At 41.2% G+C, this 20,930-nt stretch overlaps 1 protein-coding gene across 1 annotated transcript in view; it reads left to right on the plus strand.

Annotated features, from left to right (window-relative positions):
* The window catches only part of LOC309683451 (neuronal acetylcholine receptor subunit alpha-7-like), a gene marked incomplete at both ends in the record, with an annotated part of 67,359 nt that extends 52,680 nt beyond the window's left edge, over nucleotides 1-14,679 (plus strand). Inside the window, 2 exons of the mRNA XM_082497738.1 lie at nucleotides 8,953-9,062; nucleotides 14,158-14,679. Of these exons, the coding sequence (XP_082353864.1) occupies nucleotides 8,953-9,062; nucleotides 14,158-14,679 (632 nt within the window). The remainder of the gene's footprint in view (nucleotides 1-8,952; nucleotides 9,063-14,157) is intronic.
* Between the last annotated feature and the right edge of the window lie 6,251 nt (nucleotides 14,680-20,930).

A 20,930-nucleotide genomic window follows, 5' to 3' on the forward strand; every position in this document is an offset into this window, starting at 1 on the left:
TAGATTCCAGTCTGTCTGCAAACCTGGATTATGTTTTCCCATGTGCAAGACATTACATTTGTCCATGATGAACTTCATAAGATTCCTGTTACCCCACTCTTCCAGCCTGTCTAGTTCTTCCTGCAGGGTGGCTCTTCCTTCTGAAGCATTCAATTCTCCACTCAGTTTGGCATCATCAAAGGAAAAGAAAAGGAGATGTCTGGCAACAAGAGCAAAGATGCTTTTGTTTCTGTTTAAAATATTAACCACCCAAAGCAACAGAAACCGGTTCAGCCATTTGCATGAAAATCAATTAAATCCCATGACATCTACAAACACAACAGTTTGGTCCGAATCCAACAAAGTCGATTACATGAAAGGATTGTTTTACTACAGGGTCCTGGACTAACCTCCTGGCACTTAAAATCTCTAGAGTGTAGATCTGCAAAGACTTTGAGACCATGACTATGCAGCAGCTATGTCCTAAACCTACAGTTCCTAGTGTAGCTTTATCATGCCTTGTGAGAAGTGTGCACTCATGATTTGAGTTACTTTTAATTTCTCTCTTCGCAAATACTTTTATCAAGGGTCTATGGAAGTAGACAGCTGGAGTTCGTTACTTGAGGAAAGGATATACAGAAATGCAGAGAACTTCAGATGTGTTAAATATTTGATATTACAGGTCTGAGTGCACTTATCACTGAGTAAAATCATAAAGCCTGTATGATACAGCTCAGGTATATGACAACAGCTGTTCTTTCTGCCCCTAAAACCAGATTTGTCTTGCACTTTAAATGCCACTAATTTAATGGGGATTTCATGCACCTTCTTGCCCCTACCACACAGTACCATTACACCCAGTGTAGTGTATTATGTAAGAAGGGATATCCATGTCCTGCTGTGTTGATTGGTTCAATCACAAAATCAAAATTAAACAAATACTGTTATTTCAATTAGAGCTTTTGTACAAGCTCAGGTCCTGCCCATTGAAACTAAAAGCTTAGGTATTTCACCTGAGAGCTATATTTGAGGTATTTAGATCTAATCTGGAAGGGCTTTTTTCATTTCAGTGCAATCCTTGTAAATGGCTCTGCATAATTAGATCCAGTTTTGGTAATGGTTATATAACCACCTTTGAAGAAAGAATGAGTTCCTTTCTTAGGCAATAGACATATGCTTGAATTCCTTTTTTTAAAGAGCACTGTGCCTACCTTGTTACAGACTACATATCCCTGACCTGTTTCATTAAACTGTTTTCCATTTGAATGCAACCTTGTAATTAAGGCTAGGAAATCATGCGTTAAGAAATCACTAAGGAAAAAGTTCCCCTAAATCAAGAGAGATTCCTAACTGTAACTCTTCCCCTTCATGACTGTCCTTTCACTGGAACCTCCTTAAGATAACACGGTGGTCATACTTACCCACATCTGGAGGTATCTCATAAAGTAGTGAACAGAATCTCATTCATCTTGTACTGCTGTAGGAATGTCTTCAACAATCAATGTCTCAGTATAAGCTACTAATTTGTACTCACAGACTTAAAAAAATTCAGCTTCTAATATAATGTTTAGTTACTATCAAAATCAGACTGTTTTTCAGAAAGATCAATCCACAGCCCACATTAAAGTCAGACATGGCGAAAAAGCCTTTGCTCTGGAAAATTGAGAACAACAATTATGAACATAACCAGCATATCTTCCTCACCCTTCTTATTTCCCACCTGCAATATCACCTCCAGAGGGGGAAAACATTTGGGGCCACATGGCACTGAAAAGTTTGTAACTGTCCTCACTTTTTCCCCTCTCCCTCTGTGATCCCGGCTGCTTCCAGGAGCAGGTGTTTTGTTTTTAAGAAAACACATTAAGCCCTCAGCCCTAGTAAGCACCAGGTTCAACTCTTTTTCCACTCTGTAGTGAGACACAGGCTGTTGGATCCCTTCTCCACCCACCCACGTCCACCTTGCACTCATGTCTGGTTTACTGTGCTGCAGTCTCACCACTGTGGGTACAGGGTGAAACTGTGCAGACACATACCCTAAAATGCTTACTTTGAAAACCCCACCCAGCCCTTTACTCTTCTATTGGTCCAAAGCTTTTTCAGTCTTTGAGCTCAGGCCACAAGTGGCATTGAAAGTACAGTCACACAGAGAAACAGCTAGGAGCACTTGCAGCTGGACGCCTTCTGCTTGAGACTAAACCTGCAATAAGGTCTGAGTTGCCTGTTCTCCCTCCACTCCAGCCAGAGCTCTGAGGAACTATGCCTTTCTGAGTATGTTGTTCAAAGCAGGAAAATTATTCTTCTTGCCAGAAGCCAAATCTTGAAATGAAATATTCACAAGTCTAAGGCCAGTCAGATGATTTGTTTCTTAGAATCATAGGATCATTTAGGCTGGAAAAGACCTTTAAGATCATGAAATCCAACCGTTAACCTAGTGCTGCCAAGTTCCCACTAACCCATGTCCCTAAGCACCATGTCTACATGACTTTTAAATACCTCCAGGTATGGTGACTCAACCATTTTCCCAGGCAGCCTGTTCCAATGCTTGACAACCATTTCAGTGAAGAATTTTTTTCTAATATCCAGTCTAAACCTCCCCTTCTTCCATAAACACTTTTTACACCTGGAAATTCAAAGCATCTCCTTGCACAGGAGAAGTGATTCACTATTTCTGATTTTTTTCCATGTCCAAACAACTCTAAAGTGCTGAAAATAGTTATTTTCTTCCAGCTGTCTCCAAAATAACACCATTGGTTTTGGATCAATGATCTGTATTTTCCTCTAAAGGTCTTCTAGCAGAAAGTCTGGAAGACCTGAAAGCTGGTGCATGCAGTGTCCAAACGAGGAACACAAGGATCTGAGTATATGAGGAACTGTCACTTCCTATGATTAACATCCTAGTGATGCTTGGCACCTTGGCTTTATGTGCACAATAAAAATTATTATCTTCACTTCAAGATAACAAAACTGCATTTCTTTCTGCTTTCTTTTCCCGCTCTCCTTTGCTTGCTTCTTTAAAACCCACAACACTCACTTGCTGCTTAAGGCTCTACTATCAAAACATTATTTCAGCTGTGTCCCCTCCTTGCCATTCTTTATCAAGCCTATGTTATTTCAGTAAGAACGAAGGTTTTGTGTTGTAGATAATTATGTTTGAAGCAGATGTTTAGGGTGATTTCTTGCAGTCAGTCATACAGCAAAAAAGGCCGTAAATTACTACAAGGGAGCAATATGGTGCTTTGCCACCTCCAGGAGATACAGATTGTTTTGTTATGAGCAGAAGGCATTAGTGGTTATGACTAGAGAGAGAAAATGAGTTTAGTCTCCTATTACATTTTCTGTCATCTGCCTGTGTGGTCTCAGCTGCTGCCACTTCACTTTGTCTCTTTCTGGTTTTGTGGAGTGCTTCCCCCCTTCTTACCTTGCGAATGCCAGAACCCTGCTCAGCCTCTTCCGTCAAACAGTATGCAGCATCTCTTATAGTTTCATGCCCTGTGATCAATGTGACTTTTCTCAAAGCCAGGAGTCTTGGATGGGCGCTTTTCTTTATTTAAAAAGAAAAAAAGAAAAGTTTTACTTTTCACACACCCACTTCTATTTTTCAAAATCATGTGTGAGGAGAAGAGTTTCAAAACGCTGCCAAAAACACTGCTTCTGTGCCTTCTTCAAGTACAATAACTAAAAGTGTGACACAGTGTCCAATCCTGAAGTCTCTCACTCTTTTAGGACATTTCATGTTTATGAGAGACCAGCTGGACTGAGATGATGTGTTTTGCTTTCTACTGTCAATGAGAGCTAAACAGCACAAGGTATCTTGACAACAGTGCAAATTGTTTTCCTGCCTACATCATAAAATCATAGAATGGTTAGAGCTGGAAATGAACTTAAAGATCATCTAGTTCCAATCTCCCTGCTGTGGTAAGGGACACCTTCCACTAGACCAGGTTGCGCAAAGCCCCATCCAACCTGGTCTTGAACACTTCCAGGGATGGGACATCCACGACTTCTCTGGGTAACCTGTTCCAGTGTCTCATCACCCTCAGAGTAAAGAATTTCTTCCTAATAGCTAATCTAAATCTACCCTCTTCCAGTATAAAAGTGTTACACCTTGTACTATCGCTACACTTCCTTATAAAGAGTCCCTCCCCATCTTTCCTGTAGCCCCCCTTTAAATAGTGGAAGGCTGCTATACCTTCTCCCCGGAGCCATCTGTTCTCCAGGCTGAACAACCCCAACTCTCTCAGCCTGTCTTCATAGGAGAGGTGCTCCAGCCCTCTGATCATCTTTGTGGCCCTCCTCTGGGCTCCCTCTAACAGGTCCATGTCCTTCTTATGTTGGAGGCCCCAGAGCTGGATGCAGTACTCCAGGTGGGGTCTCACAAGAGGGGAATTGAGGGGCAGAAGCCTCTTCTGTGTTTACATCCTCTTCTGTGCTTCTTTGCTGTTTGTATATAACCGTAAATCAGCCTGCAAGGGAATCTCTCCTCTACCTTTGGTATCCCTGGTCTCTGAGAAACTCCGCCATCACCTATTGTAGCATCTGCCCAGCACCAGTCCCTGTCACAGGAGAAAAGAAGGGTGGTTGGAAGCCCCTCTGCTGGTTCCTGAGGTTTTCTGCATCCTTCATATGCTTCAGTTCATTAACCTGGACCATTTCCAGAAGGAGGGGCAGTCAATATTGCATTCTGTTCATTCTCTGGAACACTTCTCCTATTTTGTGAGAGTTTACCAGAAGCAGGATGCATTTGCCACTGAATGAAATGGCCTGACTTAGAGCAGTCCATTATTTCATTTCATGCTGGTGTTTCCTGCAAAGAAGGAACATGAACAGCAACACCTGTGCGAGGGTTCCAACTTGATCTCTGTGAATATCTAAGCACAACACTCTTCTTCTGCCACTGTTTCATAGGAACAGCAAGGCTGTAACTAGTCACAATGGAGAAGGTCTGCCTTTCCTATGATTAACCAGGTTAACAAATCTGGATACTATACTGCACAAATCTGGATACTATACTGCTTGCTCAGGCAGTGATCAGTGATAAAATCAACAAGACAAAGCATCCATCTGGAATCATCTTGCTCCTTTTTGGGTTTTTGTTTTATTTAACCTGCTCCTAATCAGTCCTTAAAGTTAATCCTGTTAAAAACAAGAAGAAGACCTTCCAAAACACCACAGTAATAATCCTAAAATGCTAATCTAACATCAGATAATGGCACAGAATTTTGAAAATTGTAGTGGAAGCCCCTTGAGTTATGAATTGGAAGTCATTGCCATGCTTTTGATATAGGTCATATCAGGCAATGCCTGCAAGAACAAATAGCTGCTGTCACTGACTTTTTTTTATAAAAAAAAAGACCTCCTGGCTACCTGTGTTTGTGCTAAGTCCATATTTGTTATGAAAAGAGCAGCTGATCATCTTCTGATAGTGCTGCAACAGACGTTGACAACTCCCAGATGTTACAACAGCTGTCCAGGTGGTATATTGCATCATGCACTCTTTGGCAAAGAAAGGGAAGAAAATAAATTGTAAAAGCATGAATACTTCATATCACTTGATATAGAACAACCAACCATCCAAACCATCTTTTCCATTCACACACAACCGCTGAAGAAAGCAGTGTGCAAGTTTGAAAACAAATGAAGAGCATCTAGCTCTGTCTACTGCAAACCTCAGTATTCCTGGGGAATGTCACTGTTGAAATCAATGCTCCAAACACGTGTCTTCTAGCCCCTTTTCCTGGCCTGAGGCAGCTGTCCAGGGCAGAGAGGGCAAATAAGGCAGTTGCCCTCCAGAAGGGGTCAGTCGTTTCCCAGCTGTGCCTCAGAACAGCTGACATACAGCAACCAGCCCCTTGCTCTTTCAAATTCTCTGCAATTTGGGATTGCTGTTTCTGACTCTGCCTATGGTGAAGCAATTTGTTAAAGCCTGCAAGCTCACACTTCCATACCAAGGACAATCCTAAGCTCTTCAGTAAGATACACAGAGGTGCTTAATGAGCGTTGCTGAGCGTTTCCCTTTTGCAGTTTAAATGAAAAGGGCCCAGCTTCATTCTAAAGTTAGATTTGCATTTACCCCTGCAAACAGACAGACGTGCAGTAGGACTTTGTGGGACTCTCAGATTTGAAGACCTAACTGCATAAGAGATTTAGGCTTTGGGATGGACCCTAAAATACTGGTGAAAAAAGTCTAGTGGCTGGGCTGTGGCTGCTGCTTGGGAGACCAAAGCTTAGTTCTCACTCCAGTGCTTGTGTCCCATGCCACATGTCACAGAAGAGCATCCTATTTCTGCTCTTGGCAACATCAGTGAGTGCCCAGGAAGTGAGTTTGCTATTTCAAGGCTATGTGGGGCTACGTTAGGTTGAGTGAAGCCTGAGTCCTGTGGCTCCAAGGAATGTGTTACATGTGCATATTGTAGCCTGATCCTTCCAGCAGCTAAGCTCCGCTGCTCGCAAGGCTGCTGGAGAAGGCTGAATCATGGGGGCTGGTAGAGGTGAAAAGGGACAGCAGCCCTTGTAGCTTTCACCAAGTCATGGGTTTGATCTGGTTATTGTGAGGGATGAAGACTGCCAGGAACAGAGATGCCAAGCCAACAGACTGGAAGAGAATTAAACCATGCTTTTAGGGACGTGCATGGTAGACAACACAGGAGTCTTTCACCAGTTCTGAGTGCTGCAGGAGGACTGTGTTTGTCTTCTGCTGGAAAAGAGAGTATGCAGGGCTAAACCCTAGAAGGAAAGATCAGAAAATGCTGACTGGGTATGGGAAAAGTTTGCGACAGCATCATTTTCCTCATGGACATGCGCACTCAGTTCTGGAGCCCTTCATTCCTTACAGATGAACTGCCAGTGGACCCAGGCCCAGTCTTGGCTGTCCTTATCCTGCCCCAGTGCATGGTCTGAATTGTGATCACAGCATCATGTTTTGAGTCATAGACCTGTGGGCAGAAGATCTAACAATTTTTTTGTGAACACCACCTACTAGGCCTATCTTATCTTGCCATAGGAAAGGTGGCAACAGCCTTTATAATATCGCAAATTAGAGATGTGAAAGGCTAATGTGACAGGTGTGCCAGCCAATGCTACTTCCTTCTTCCCCTTTCACTGCTGGTTCTTCAAGGCTGGCAAAATACAGCTTGGAGTAGGTCTGGGCTGCTCCAGGGCTTTGGGGCTTTCTCCCCCTGAAATGAATACATCACCTGCACCTACCCGGGATGAATAAGTCTACCTGCCTGTTCTCATTTCAGAGCTATTTTGTAACATTTGATTGCCTGACGCTGATAACGGGGTTGAAGTACCATGCCCTGTTTCCTCCATCCTTGCTTTCCTACTGAAAACTTCACTGTACCTTGAAAGGCCCTCCTGAAAATGCAGGTTATGCACACTGAGCCATCTTCCTTGCCTATCACCAGACAAAAACATAAAACATCTTTCTTTATGGTTCCACATGTCCCCTCCAGTTCCCAAAGTGTTCCTGAGAGAACTGTTTTCCCTGTTGACTAGCAGGTGTACACAGCAGTTTCCTGACTGCTGTTCTTGACTTTACAGCACAAAAAATTAAAAGTGTGAATTGCTCTGCTAATCATTGGATGGGATCTTGAGCCAGATAATGCCAAATTGTATCCAAGGTCAACCAGGTAACTAAGGATCTGTCAAAAATCCTCTCCAAAGCCATTTTAAATGGACCACTTCAGGCCTCTGATATCTGGTTCTGTCAAAACGCATAGAAATTACAGAAGTTGTTTCGTGACTTATGGCAGTAATTAAACCAGCAATATCAACACTGCTGTGTTTCTGTTACATGGGGCATAGTGGAATCAGGTCAGCCAGCTTCCCTGAAACATGAGTTCTTGGTTTGCTCTGCTTCTTCTTGGCTCTTGGCCCTGTTCTCTCATGAGAAAGTGCAACAGAGATCTATCAATTCACCTCACCCTTGGGACATTTCTTCTAATTCAGCTACATAATTCAGTTTGCCATGGAAAGCTGTGCCCAGCTTTTGAAGCAACTGCAGCACTGCTTTCAGGAAGGCATGAGAACCTCAGTATTATGAACAAGCTTTTTTTTTTTTTTTTTTTTTCTGCTGGAGCAGTGGGAATTGGTATTAAGAAACCGAGATGGAACAGAACTTGCCTTGGAGCTTGTATTGAATTTTTTACTTTTTCTGCAAGCTGCAGGAGGGAGAGCTGGGGGTCAGTGGATGCTGCAGCATCACATGCTCTCCCACATTGCCCCATCGTAACAGCCAACAGTAGTTCTCCCTGGTATTTTGCCACAGCGCCTTCAAATATCATTAGCCCTGTGGGTAATTCTGCTTTATGCTCCAGTGCATCAATCTCCCTGCTGGCATAAGGAAGATGCACTCATTTCAAGTCTCACTTCTGACTTTCAAGTTCTTTATTTCTTTCCTGCATGGCAGGACTACATTTAGTACTCAGCAAAGGTGTAGCAAGCTTTCATAAGACACAAAAGAAACATTCTTGAAAACTGAGGAGGGTGCTGAAAAATATGCTTAACCCCTTGTGAGCACTGATGGGGCAAAAGAATAGGTCTGGTGATACTTTCTGAGCAGGGAGTCCAGTGATACCATGAGAACAGCGTTTCCCTCCAGCGCCTCTGCTTGTACTGTGGGGCACCCCAGGATTGGAGATGCTGGTGTTCAGTGGGTCTGGTCACCTCACCTTCTCACTGTCGTGGCAACAGGCAGGGAGCAGGTCCTTACCAAGAAACCTACATTCCACTCTGAGAACAAAAAGGCCATTTATGCCTTTCACTGGTTCTAGCCCTTCTCTTGCTGGAGAGGAGGGTGCTGAGCAGGTACACTGAAAACCTCAAAGGCCTCAAATGCTCCAGTGTGAAGACCAGAGAAGATGTTTGGATATGCTGCAGCCCTTCTAAAATGTACCTCTTGAGTGATGGCCAAGGAATATAATTTGTCCTTTGTTTTTTCCCCTCCTAACCAATTTCTTCTTCTACCTGCAGCTCAGTATTTCGCTAGCATCATGGTCATTGTTGGTCTGTCTGTGGTGGTAACAGTGCTGGTTCTGCAGTTTCACCATCATGACCCGCAAGCAGGAAAGATGCCCAAATGGGTAAGCAGCTTTTGTGGTAGATATTCATCAGCCTACTGTAAGAAAAAATTAGTCTAAAAGCTATAGTAAACTAGTTATAGATGAGGCACAGAAATTGTTAATCTGAAGAGTCTAGTACGTTTGACACTTATGTTTGCTACTGGAGAGAAAGAACAAACATACTAAATCTGGTTTTCCATTAAAAACAGTGTCTGTTGTTTGGGTTATCTATTTAAACTTACAACGGGCTGGTTGACTCATGGCAGAATAATATTGCTCAGCACCCACTTTGCCTCTGATAACCCCATGCACAACACCATTGATTTCTTATCCAGCAGACATTAGTACTGATAAATATGTGCCGTTGTATTGCACTAACCAAACACTTACTGGTTTCTGCTGAGCAGTTTGTCTGCCTTGTTTCCTTGTAGAGATTCTTACTGCAGTTCATGATGGAGCTGTTATCTCCCAAAACAAAGACAGGTGGTGAAGCCACTTTAGTTCTGTCTTGCAACTGTTCCACTTGTGAGCTGACTCCCTGAGCCGCTGGGAGATCAGGAACCCCAATACCTCAGTTTAGTAAGGGTGTTGAATACTGAACCCAGATATGCTCTCACGTCACTGCTACTGCACCACTAGCAGAAACAGAAAGGCAACACTGTTGGGCTCAGTCTGACTGTACTGAGGAGACCCTGGACTTCCCTGGCCTTCTTCTGAACCCACAGCTTCTGCTGAAGCCTATGCAGAAAAACAATTTTGACTGCTGCCATCTGACCAATTCTCAGCCTGTGGGCCCTCATCTCTCCACAGTAGCAGATTCTGTTAGCCCAGTGAGGTCTGGCACCGACGGCAGCTGGCTTTCAGGAGGAACGTGTTTCCTTTAGCTTTTCAAGTTAAGAGAAAATGATGCTTTTTTCCCACTCCTTTTCCTAAGAATAGGTTTTAGAATAAGCAAGATATGCTTTGTATTTACAAAAAGAAAAGAAATGAAAGCAGAAGCAGATACAAATAGTCAGAGTCAATTATCTATGCAGCATGGTTTCACAGAAGTCTGGTTGTACAGCATCTACTCTTATCTCATTCACATTTGTTATGCTAGACAATTAGTCTGACATGATGTTGACTGTCACATGCTTACCACTGTCAGCCTGACTACAGAACCGCTTTCTAATTTAGCCTCTCTAAAAAATAATCTGCAGTATCAGTGCAAATTTAAAGAAAAAGTCCGATTGCAATTAAGGATGCAAACAAGTATTCCTTAAAGTGTTGCATCATTTAAAATCATCTTAATTTCAAGACAGCAGAGCTTGTTAATTTTAGATGAACCTACATATAAGCAAGACTTGAGTGCACAAATCTCTGTAAACATACTTCAGACACTTCATCCACATGTCTACGTGGGTGGACTAGGCAGCAGCAAAACAGGCCTCATGGACAATTTTATTGTTTCATCTGCTTTTTGAGGAGCCTAGATAAAATGGGTCATGTTTACTCGCCTCACAGGCCCTGCAAGTCAGCTCTTGCTCTCTACCATTCTCCTTGTCTTGGCTGCAAACACAGTGTGCAACAAATTCTCAGTCTTGTGGAACCTTGTTCAATGGCATGACAGCTGAGCTGTCATTCATTAAAAAAATGCCATAAGGAAGCAAAGACTGTGGGAAGCATTAGTGGGAAACACAGCTGATAGACTGTGATAGCTATAGACCAGGCAAGCTGACAGGACTGAGAGATCTCAAGAGAGAAAGGGTGAATGCTAAGTGTGTAGGGAAGGTGATGACCACTGAAAAGTGGGCATTAGTCTGCTGCAAGCCATGGGAAAGGCTCAGTCATTGGGATTCATGGCAAAGTATCTTTTTTTTTTTTTCTTACAGAGACACTCTGAAATATTTTTTTTTCTCAATAAAAACCAGGAATCTAAAATACCCATCTGCAAAAAGAAGGAAAATGTTTACCTGAAATTTGTTTTCTGCAAATCCAGTCCCAGCAGATACCCCTATGACCCACTTACTCGCTGCACCCTCCTCATCCTGGCAGAGCCAGACGTCAGTTTATTGCAAAGCTCTAATGATGATTAATTAGATATTGTTACAGGACTGTTCTCCCCTCCTGCTCAAAATGGAATTAGCTGCTGGAGTAAGTTGCAGGACCAGGCATTGGCCTTGTGTGGGAGCAGTTCCAGACCTAGAAGATTTAACTGACTGCATTGCTTAAACACCCACTTTCTAAACTACTTCAAGTTGAGCAGCTTCTTTTCCTTGCCTGTCCCTCAAGTCCTCTGTGCTTGGCCCTTGAACCACAAGAGGGAGGCTGATGTACATGTTAGCATTTAGCCTTTCTGTAGGTGCTCACTTCTTCCCTTACTGGGAATTCTGTAGTTGTTCACTTCTGCCCTGATGAGAATTGTGCCTTTCTTTCTATTAATCTTTGATGACTTACTAAACTCAACTTTTTCCAAGTCAGGAGTTTCAATTGGAGGGATTCAGTCAGGGCATTTGCTTGTTACTCAGTTGAGTGCTGAAAGCTGCTGCCTACTTCACAATTCTGATAGTGTCTGGTGAGCTAGCATGGAAAAGACTAATAAAGAAGGCCCATCTCAGGAGCAGTTTGGGAGTGGTAACATCAGGCATGGGTTACAGCTCCATCAACCTGCCTTTGCTGAAAACCAAGATTGTTGCATAGTTGAGAGATATGGACAGACCAAGCACAGAGAGAAGAAAGGGTTTTGTGGGAAAGGCAAGAGCACTCTGGCTCTTTGTTGTGCCTAACTGAGGTTCATTAGGTTTCAGGCTTTTCTTTTTATATGCTTTAAACCTGCACGTGCACAGATTTGCTCAGGTGCTGATGCCCTTGTCAGGAGGGCTTTAATGGGAGATTGTCCCCTGTGAACTAAGCCAGGCAGGTGGCTGTGATGCAGGGTAGTACTACAGTTGTATTATGGTTCAGAGAGGACCTTGATGGAGATGGTCACAGCAGGGTTAGGCTGTTGACCTCTGAGGGCAGCAGTACCTGTGTCCTTTCTTCACAGAAACCCAGATATGATAATACAAGTGAGAACTTGCACTCATACTATCATTTCTGGCTGTTTTGCAACAAGCTGTATGCTGCAGCTCTCTCGTGAATTAATTGGTAAGACAAGAACACATTGATGACTCAGTCCAAGGAAATAGGTTATTTGGAAGTTCAAGCAAATTAAAAATTGTCTTGTTGTCTTCTGTGTATTTATTTTTCTGTGGGAAATGGTTTTGGTTGTATTTATAAATGCAATTTCCCTCAGGAAACTGCCTAAGGAGTAAATGCTTTGCCTTGAAAGAAAAAGTATCACTTCTTTAAAACAGAACTTTTTCACTTCATGACTTCTTTCAGACCTAAAGCAGTCGTATTAACATTTTGTAATACAAAAATTTGGCTGGCTTAGTATTTTAGAATTTCACAGTGGTGGAGAATTAATTTCTCTCTCCCCTTTGCCACTGACACTGTTTAAATATTGCTAGCAATTAACACCTTTATTTTGTTCCATGATGTTCTATTTTGTGTCCATAAGCATGCAAAGGAAATTTTCATTAACTAAGTTCAATTAAATGCAAGATCGATTTTTAGGCTGCTACATTATAGTTTTCTATTTGTCTGTGGTGACCATGACGGAAATAATTAAATATATAAAGATCCTAAAGAAAGCCCAATAATATGAATCACAGGAAAAAGGATGAAGATTCATTAGTGGGACAGAAGCAGAAAAGCTTGCAGAAAATGGCACGGAGCTGTGTCCTGTGACCATAAGAGCTCACACTAGCATTTAAAAATTGGTTAACTATCTTCCACTAGTCATGGTTTTTGGCTTTTACTATTATTTCCACCTGTGTAATTAATGCTTCATCCTTTCTGAAATTACACTTGTCATTACAGCAGCAGCTCACAGTGCTATCTGTAACTTCCCCATCCCTGCATCCATACTGTTCAAACACAGGAGACAACTCATTCTTACATCTAAAAACCCCCTGGAGGCAAAGTGTAGTCCAGAGGCAAACATGGCCAAAGTGACTGGAGCGGGATCACACAGCTTATTTCACTTGCAACCAGAGCTGAAGTCATTAAAGAGGCCACCTGTCTTCCTGGAAGAAAGGTCGCAATCAGTTTGCAAATGTCCACATAATACATGAAGGACTCCATAATTTCTAGATTTTACTGATCTTATTTGCTGCCCTCCACACAAGAAGTTACTGATTTCACAGACTTTTTACTGCCTTTCAGAGCAAAGAGTGTTAACAACAGGAATCACAGCAGGCTCAACTTTCAGACAAGACATCTGATGATTAATTCACTGGGAAAAAATGCTGGCTGCACTCTCTGGAGTTAGGTTATTAGATGACCCTGACAAGAAACATATGGGGCACAATCTGCCATGTGCAGGTTAGAGCACTTTTGTGATGCGCCAGAGCAGTTGTACACCAGAGCACAGGGAAATTACATCAGTTAATACTACATTCAGATTTTGAACTGCCCAATTTAATTGATTTATTATTATTCTTTTGAAAAAAGGCATGCTGTATGATGTGGCTGAACTCTTCAAAGGAGGATCAAAATGTCTTTCAAATAAAAAATACCAGCCAACAGCTGGGACTGTTAATTGAGACTTAAACAATAGAGTTGAGGTTACAGAATGTGCTAAAACCAGCTGTTAGTCTGTTGTATAGGTTTTTTTCAGCAGAATCAAAACAATGTCCCCCAAAATATTTCAGTGTATATCTTTCCATACTGTCTGAGAAATGGTTAAAAACCATGCAGCCAATTTTATGCCCTCTACTAATTTACAGAGATCTGGGATTGTTTGTGAAAACAAGACTTCAAAAAACATTTTGTAAAGTAAGATTTTACATCTCTTTTGCTTTATAAGGTAAGTAGGCTCTGAACACCTATATGTTCAAGACATAAGAAAAAAGAAAGGTCATTCTTAGGAAGAAGCCAGACACCAAAAATAACATTTGAAGGCAGATAGCTAGAGAACACTGAAAGCAGTCAGTCTTTCTAAAGGACCATACACACTAACTGTAATAGTAATTAAATGTTTCAAAAATGCAGAAAAGTTCTCTTTATTTCTATTATCATCACTCCTTTTCAGGTCCGTATCATCCTACTGAATTGGTGTGCTTGGTTTTTAAGAATGAAAAAACCCGGAGAAAATCTAAAGCCCCTCTCTTGCAAATATAGCTATCCCAAGCACCATCTGAGAGTAAACAGCATGGAGATGAACGTCCTACCTGGGCACCAGTCCAGCAACGGCAACATGATCTATAGCTACCACACAATGGATAATCAATGCTGCCCCCAGAAGAATGATCTGGGTAGCAAGAGTGGAAAGATTACTTGCCCCTTACCAGAAGATACTGAGCTTCTTCCAAAGAAAGCTTTAATGGATACTATTCCTGTGATTGTGAAGATCCTGGAGGAAGTTCAGTTCATAGCAATGCGCTTCAGGAAACAAGATGAGGGTGAAGAGATCTGCAGTGAGTGGAAGTTTGCAGCTGCTGTCATAGACAGATTATGCCTGGTTGCATTTACACTTTTTGCCATCATTTGCACATTTACAATATTCATGTCTGCTCCAAATTTTATAGAAGCAGTTTCAAAGGATTTTGCATAGCCATTTCAAAGATGAGCACAATAATATAAGAGTGAATATTGCCAGTAATTTTGCTAGAAAATTGAACTCAGATAGAGAATTGTTCTTATATGTGCTAACATACACAAAAGGGGATGAAAATAATTTCAGGAAGTAATTATTCCTGATGTTAGTGATTGTAGTTACTGAATAGTAAAGATACTGAACTCTGTTACTTATTTCATAGACTAGTGTGATGTGTAATTGTGTCATTGTCTGTGACTAATGATAGATAAGAATTCAAATCTACAAGGAATTTATTACAAATTTACACTAGTATCAATGTGTCACTATGAATTTGTGAACTTTTAGATACTATTAAATGTTTAAATGGTCATTGATGACCATAAGCTTTACAGCATTTTTGGTTTTTTTTCAGTATATTTGTGGTTTATCATTTTTGTTTAGTGTGGTTGTGGCATTCACTTCTCATATTTCACAGATATATCTCCACAGTGTAATGATGCTGTACATTGTATTTATAAAAATAAACTATCATCATGTTAGCTCCTTACTAGTGAAGTGACTTGAATGTTTTTTTCAGTAAAAATGTTAACAGAATGTATTTTCCCCAGAATATTACGTCTTTTTTGTTTTGTTTTGTTTTTAATTAGGAAATACTGGTGTTGAGGTTGGAAAAAATATTCCTTCTCCACACTGACAATCATATAATATCATTAATGGTACCTTCTTAACTCTCCCACTTTTTATTGTTGCTGTCATCTTGAAAGTTAATTTTAAATATCTCTTATCTCTTGGGACATGGGTGCCAGCCTAATACTGACCAATGCTGTATAATTAGAGGAAAACTCTTGGCTCTGCATAATTTGTGGGAAATTCGCCACTGATTTCATCGGGGTCAGGTTTTGTATTTAGTCTACACCACTGAAGTAGTATTTTTTGAAGATTCTATTAGTACAGTCCCCTTTCCAACTTGGTCAGAATGGCTTTCTTAAAAGAAGTGTAAAAGACTAATTTTATTTTGCTAAATTTTAATGTAGCAATGTTTATGATCAATTTGCTGTCCATAAGTACTCTAATATAATGTCTGTGTATTAATAAAAAATAATCTAATTATGTCACTTTTCTGGAACATAAGGGTGAAAAAAACCACTATTCTCAATAGCAGCTTCTTGCCACCCACTACTGCATGTGGGAATGACACCTCTGTTGCTGTGATTTTTTTTTGTTTACTGATCACTGCAGACCTACAAAAGGACATCTCTGATGTAGACACCTTTCCTCTTTGGGCAAACTAAGCACCTCTTTGAATGTTCAGTAAAAGAAAACAACAACCTATTAACTTCTCTGCCAGACTTTCAACTTCCTGTTCTTGCAATATTAGAGTACCAAAATTAACATTTCCCATATCTGCATGATGGGATCCTTGCAACCAACACTGCTGGAGAGAAAGAAGGAAATCATAGCGCTATTACTCAGCTGAAAGTATTTCCATCTAAAAGGTGATGTTGAAGCTTGTAGTTCTACAAACTGAAGGAATATGCAACTATTTCTTTTAGGATAAGGTGCTTGGTTTTTTTCACTATTAGTCTTCATTAGGTGGTAATGGCTCCCTTTAAGGAGAGACTCCACTGTAATGAATGTTGCCGCTGTAGCTGTAAGATTAGATTATTGCACCAATGGATTTATCACACTGTTTGGACTGATGTTTGAGAAAGCACCTAAAATTCAGGAGGTCCTGACTATAGTGATCTATTTCGAATTTCACTTAGCTTTTGTGCTTTACTTCAGTTCTGTTTGCACCACATAGGGTTAACAACGGCTTATAGTAAAAGCCTCTACTGCAAATTCAATCCATATTTCAGAGAGATCTGTTTTCCTTCTTCGGAGCATTAGTGCTCTAATTAGCTCTTTCTGAGCCTGCAGGAGAAAACTCCCATGAGCTCTGCTTCTTTCTCTTGCTGAAATGCTTATTGCAATGTATTGCTTTAGTCGGGGGGAGAGCCAATATATAAAAATTCTAAATATTCAACAACTCATGCAGTTTGTGATGCAGGGTGCTAAATGAACTTCAGAACACTTTTTCAAGGATCACTAATATTTTTGCTTGAAAATCTCAATTTTTGAAAGTCAGCTCCAGTGACAGGGTAAAAAGATAAAAGCTAATGTTAAAGCATATAGTCAAAAGAACTTAACATCCTGATACATAGCACATTTCCTTACATGAAACACAGAGTTGTTGTGTAAGAGTATTTCTAACTGGATGCATACATCTTAGGATCAGAAGAAAGATGGAAACTACGTGTGAAAAACAGCATAAAATTAATTTTAATAACATTTTTATTTTATAAAAGCCAGTGCAAATAATAATTCAATTTGTAGATTACAACCTTATACTGTTAGATGGCCAGGACAGGCTTGCCTCTTCTAGAAATGTCCTAAAACTCAAATTGTGTTAGTAGTATGTAGTTTACAAATCCTTACACTGCATGGAAACAGCTTGGTGCTTACTTTTTTAAATTAAAAAGTAAGGCACATCCTTTTCACATCCAGTTTTCATTGCCCTTGGGAAAGTAATAACATTGTTACAACAAAATTTGTTGAGTGACATAGTATAAAATGGCACAGGAAAAAGGTAACTATACATACAAAGGGCTGTGAGCACACATTGCTGGGTCATGTTGATCTTCTCATACACCAACACCCCCAAGTCCTTCTCCTCAAGGCTGCTCTCAATCCATTCTCTGCACAGCCTGTATTTGTGCTTTGGATTGCCCTGACCCAGATGCAGGACACAGCACTTTGCCTCATTGAACTTCATGAGGTTGGCATGGCCCCACACCTCAAGCCTGTCCAGGTCCCTCTGGATGACATCTCTTTGTGTTGACTGCTCCACACAGCTGTATGTTGTCAGCAAACTTGCAGGGGGTGCACTCAATTCCCCTGTCCATGTCACCAACAAAGATGTTAAACAGCTCCGGTCACAGTACTGAGCCCTGAAGAACACCACTCATCTCCACTTGGACATTGAGCCGTTGACTGCAACTCTTTGAGTGCGGCCAATCAGCCAATTCCTTATCCAAGTCATCCATCCGTCAAATGCATGTCACTCCAATTTAGAGACAAGGATGTCGTGTGGGACACTGTCAAATGCTTTGCACAAGTCCAGGTAGATGATGACAGTTGCTCTTCCCTTATCCAGCAATGCTGTAACCCTGTTGTAGAAGACCACCAAATTTGTCGGGTGTGATTTGCCCTTTATGAAGACATGTTGACTGTCCCTGATCACCTCCTTATTTTCCACGTGCCCTAGTATAGTTCCCAGGAGGAACCATGATCTTGCCGGGCACAGAAGTGAGATCGACTGGCCTGTAGTTGCCCGGGTCTTCCTTTTTTCCCTTTTTCAAAATGGGGGTTATGTTTCTCCTATTTCATTCAGCGGGAACTTCCCTGGACTGCAACAACTTCTCAGATATTATGCATAGTGTCTTAGCAACTTCATCTGCCTGTTCCCTCAGGACCCACGAATGCATGTCATTAGGACCCATGGATGTGTATGCCTTCAGGTTCCTTAGATGGTGTCAAACCTGGTCTTCTACAGTGGGTGATACCTCATTCTCCCAGTCCCTGCCTTTGCCTTGTGCGAGTTGGGTGGTATGTTTAGAAAAGTTGCCAGTGAAGACTGAGGCAAGGAAGTCGCTGAGGACCTCAGCCTTCTCCATATCCTGGGTAAGCAGGTCTCCTGTGTCCTTCCAGAGAAGGCCCACATTTTCCCTCATCTTCCTTTTATGACTGACATACATGTAGGAGGTTTTCTTGTTGCCCCTTTCCTCACCTGATCCATGGCTGCTCGGACAATTTCTCTCTGTTCCTCCCAGGCTACCTGTCCTTGCTTCCACCCTCTATAGGTTTCCTTTTTCTGTTTGAATTTGTCGAGGACCTCCTTGTTCATCCATGCAGGCCTCCTGGCGTTTTTTGCTTGGCTTCCTCTTACTTGGCATACATCATTCCTGAGCTTGGAGAAGGTGATCCTTGAATACTAACCAGATTTCTTGGGCCCCTGCTACCTCCAGGACTTTATCCCATGGTACTCTGCCAAGCAGATCCCTGAAGAGGCTAACATCTGCTTGCCTGAAGTCCAGGGCAGTGAGCTTGCTGTGAGCCCTCCTCGTTGCCCTGAGGATCTTGATTTCATGGTCCCTGCAGCCAAGGCTGCCCTTGAGCTTCATATTCCCTGCCTGCCCCTCCTTGTTGCTGAGAACACAGTCCAGTGTGGCACCCCTCCTCATTAGCTTCTCTATCACTCAGAGAAGGAAGTTATCATCAACAAATTCCAGGAACCTTCTGGATTGCTTATGCCCTGCTGTGTTTTCCCTCCAACAGATATCTGTGTGGTTGAACTCCCCCTCTCTGAGAACCAGGGCTTGTGAATGTGAGGCTGTGCCTGTCTGTCCGTAGAGGGCCTCATCTGCTCTGTCTTCCTGGTCAGGTGGCCTGTAGCAGACCCCTACTGTAATATCACCTATCCCTGCCCTCCCTTTGATCCTGACCCATAAGCTCTCCATAAGAACAAGGTCTGACATGGCACCTTTCTTCATTGGCTTTTCTATCTGTTTTATCTACCACCATATGATGTATGGCTGTATAACTTCCATCAGTGAATATCAATATACTATAGTAAAGCTGCGTAGTTCTTTCATTCAACATTAACTTTTTAGTGGTGACTATAATAAAGAACTAGAGAATCATGAGCTAAAACCATCTCCTTATTCTAAATTATGATGTGCCCAGCATAAAAAGATGGTATAAATCAGAAAATTAATGAAGAACAGGTTTAATCTTGGATTTTAGACAGTAAGAGTGTCAAATACTGTGAAATCTGCACAGAAATAAACAGAGATGAAACCAATTTAAATCCCTTTCATTTTCTGAGGCTCCTATTGGCAGGATTTGGAAGAAAACTTGAAACTCTTTAGAACACTTGGTGAGATTAGTCTGGGTTAAGAGGTTGGGCTGAACAGTAATCATTTGTCTGGAAGCCTTCCTCTTCCCAGATTTATATATCCAGTTTGGAATGATAGGCAAAACAAGGGGGTTTTAGTCTTTTTTCTCTTGATGACATTCAGACTAAGAGAGAAAGTACAAAATGCATATGAAACTCCAAACTTCAATTTAGTAAGAAAGCGTGTGCTTAGAAAGCTGGTTCCCTTTCTTTTTTGTTGAATAAAATGGAGGCTAATAAGGGCCTACTTATACAGGCTTTTTACAGACAGGAGTAGATGCTTTTCTTGTGTTTACATTTGATACCACAGCTGTTTTCTGTCACCATTTAAGATGATCTTCACATCTCTAACGCCAACTCCTTATTGAGTAGGTTGAACCATCCAAATCATTCACACGATCTTTCTCCTGTCCCAAGTATGGGAGCAAGGGTAGCTGTGTCTCAATTGCTTTCAAGAGACGCCTAATCTAAACCTCCAATAACAGTTAAGCTTCCCAAATGTGTCATTGACATATTTTCTCACTGCTTGTTAATGTCTAGCATATAATTGAATCTACTTGACTCACTCACTTGAAAACACAACTTTCATATGTCAGGATCATTAGCTGACTCAGTATCAGTAAAAAAAAATTATTTATGGAGACAATCATGACCACTATTACCAACCAAAGTCCTAATGATCATCCATCATTACACAGTTATTTTAGTATTGGGAAGATCTTGATCATGTCACAGTTATTATATTGGAAAAAAGTTTTCTACTGTTTCAACATATAGCCAGTTTCTTTTGTGAAAAGAAACCTCTGAGTTTTTATGCAGGCTATCAGTGCCTTGCTGCTGTAGATTTTACTTTGCTGTAAGAAGTGAATGTCTGTAGTTTTAACATAGGCTCAGTAGACTTGCTGACTAAAGGAAAAAAATGGCAAGACAAGTGTTTGAACAAAACCAAATGCAAATACAATTAGAATGTAGAAAAAGGATAAAATACTAGGAAAAAAATGCAGTCATTCTGATGGTAAACTCTACAAAGAGATATTATTGCAGGAAAGAGAACTTTAATAGATTAGCCTTTTCAGGATGCATGCTTATCTCATGCAAGCATTGTATCTTCTTGGTTTTTTTAAATCCATTTATCAGAGAAAGTGGGATCTAAGTTTCAGATCAAGAATAGGTATATGTTAGCGTTGCTTTAGGAGTATACATTTACTGTTACAGAAAATTATTTTTATTGAAATAATTTGCATGGTTATACAACATCCAAAAAGTGAAT

The sequence above is a fragment of the Vanellus vanellus genome (genome assembly GCF_965231255.1).
Source record: "Vanellus vanellus genome assembly, chromosome: Z".
NCBI lineage: Eukaryota > Metazoa > Chordata > Aves > Charadriiformes > Charadriidae > Vanellus > Vanellus vanellus.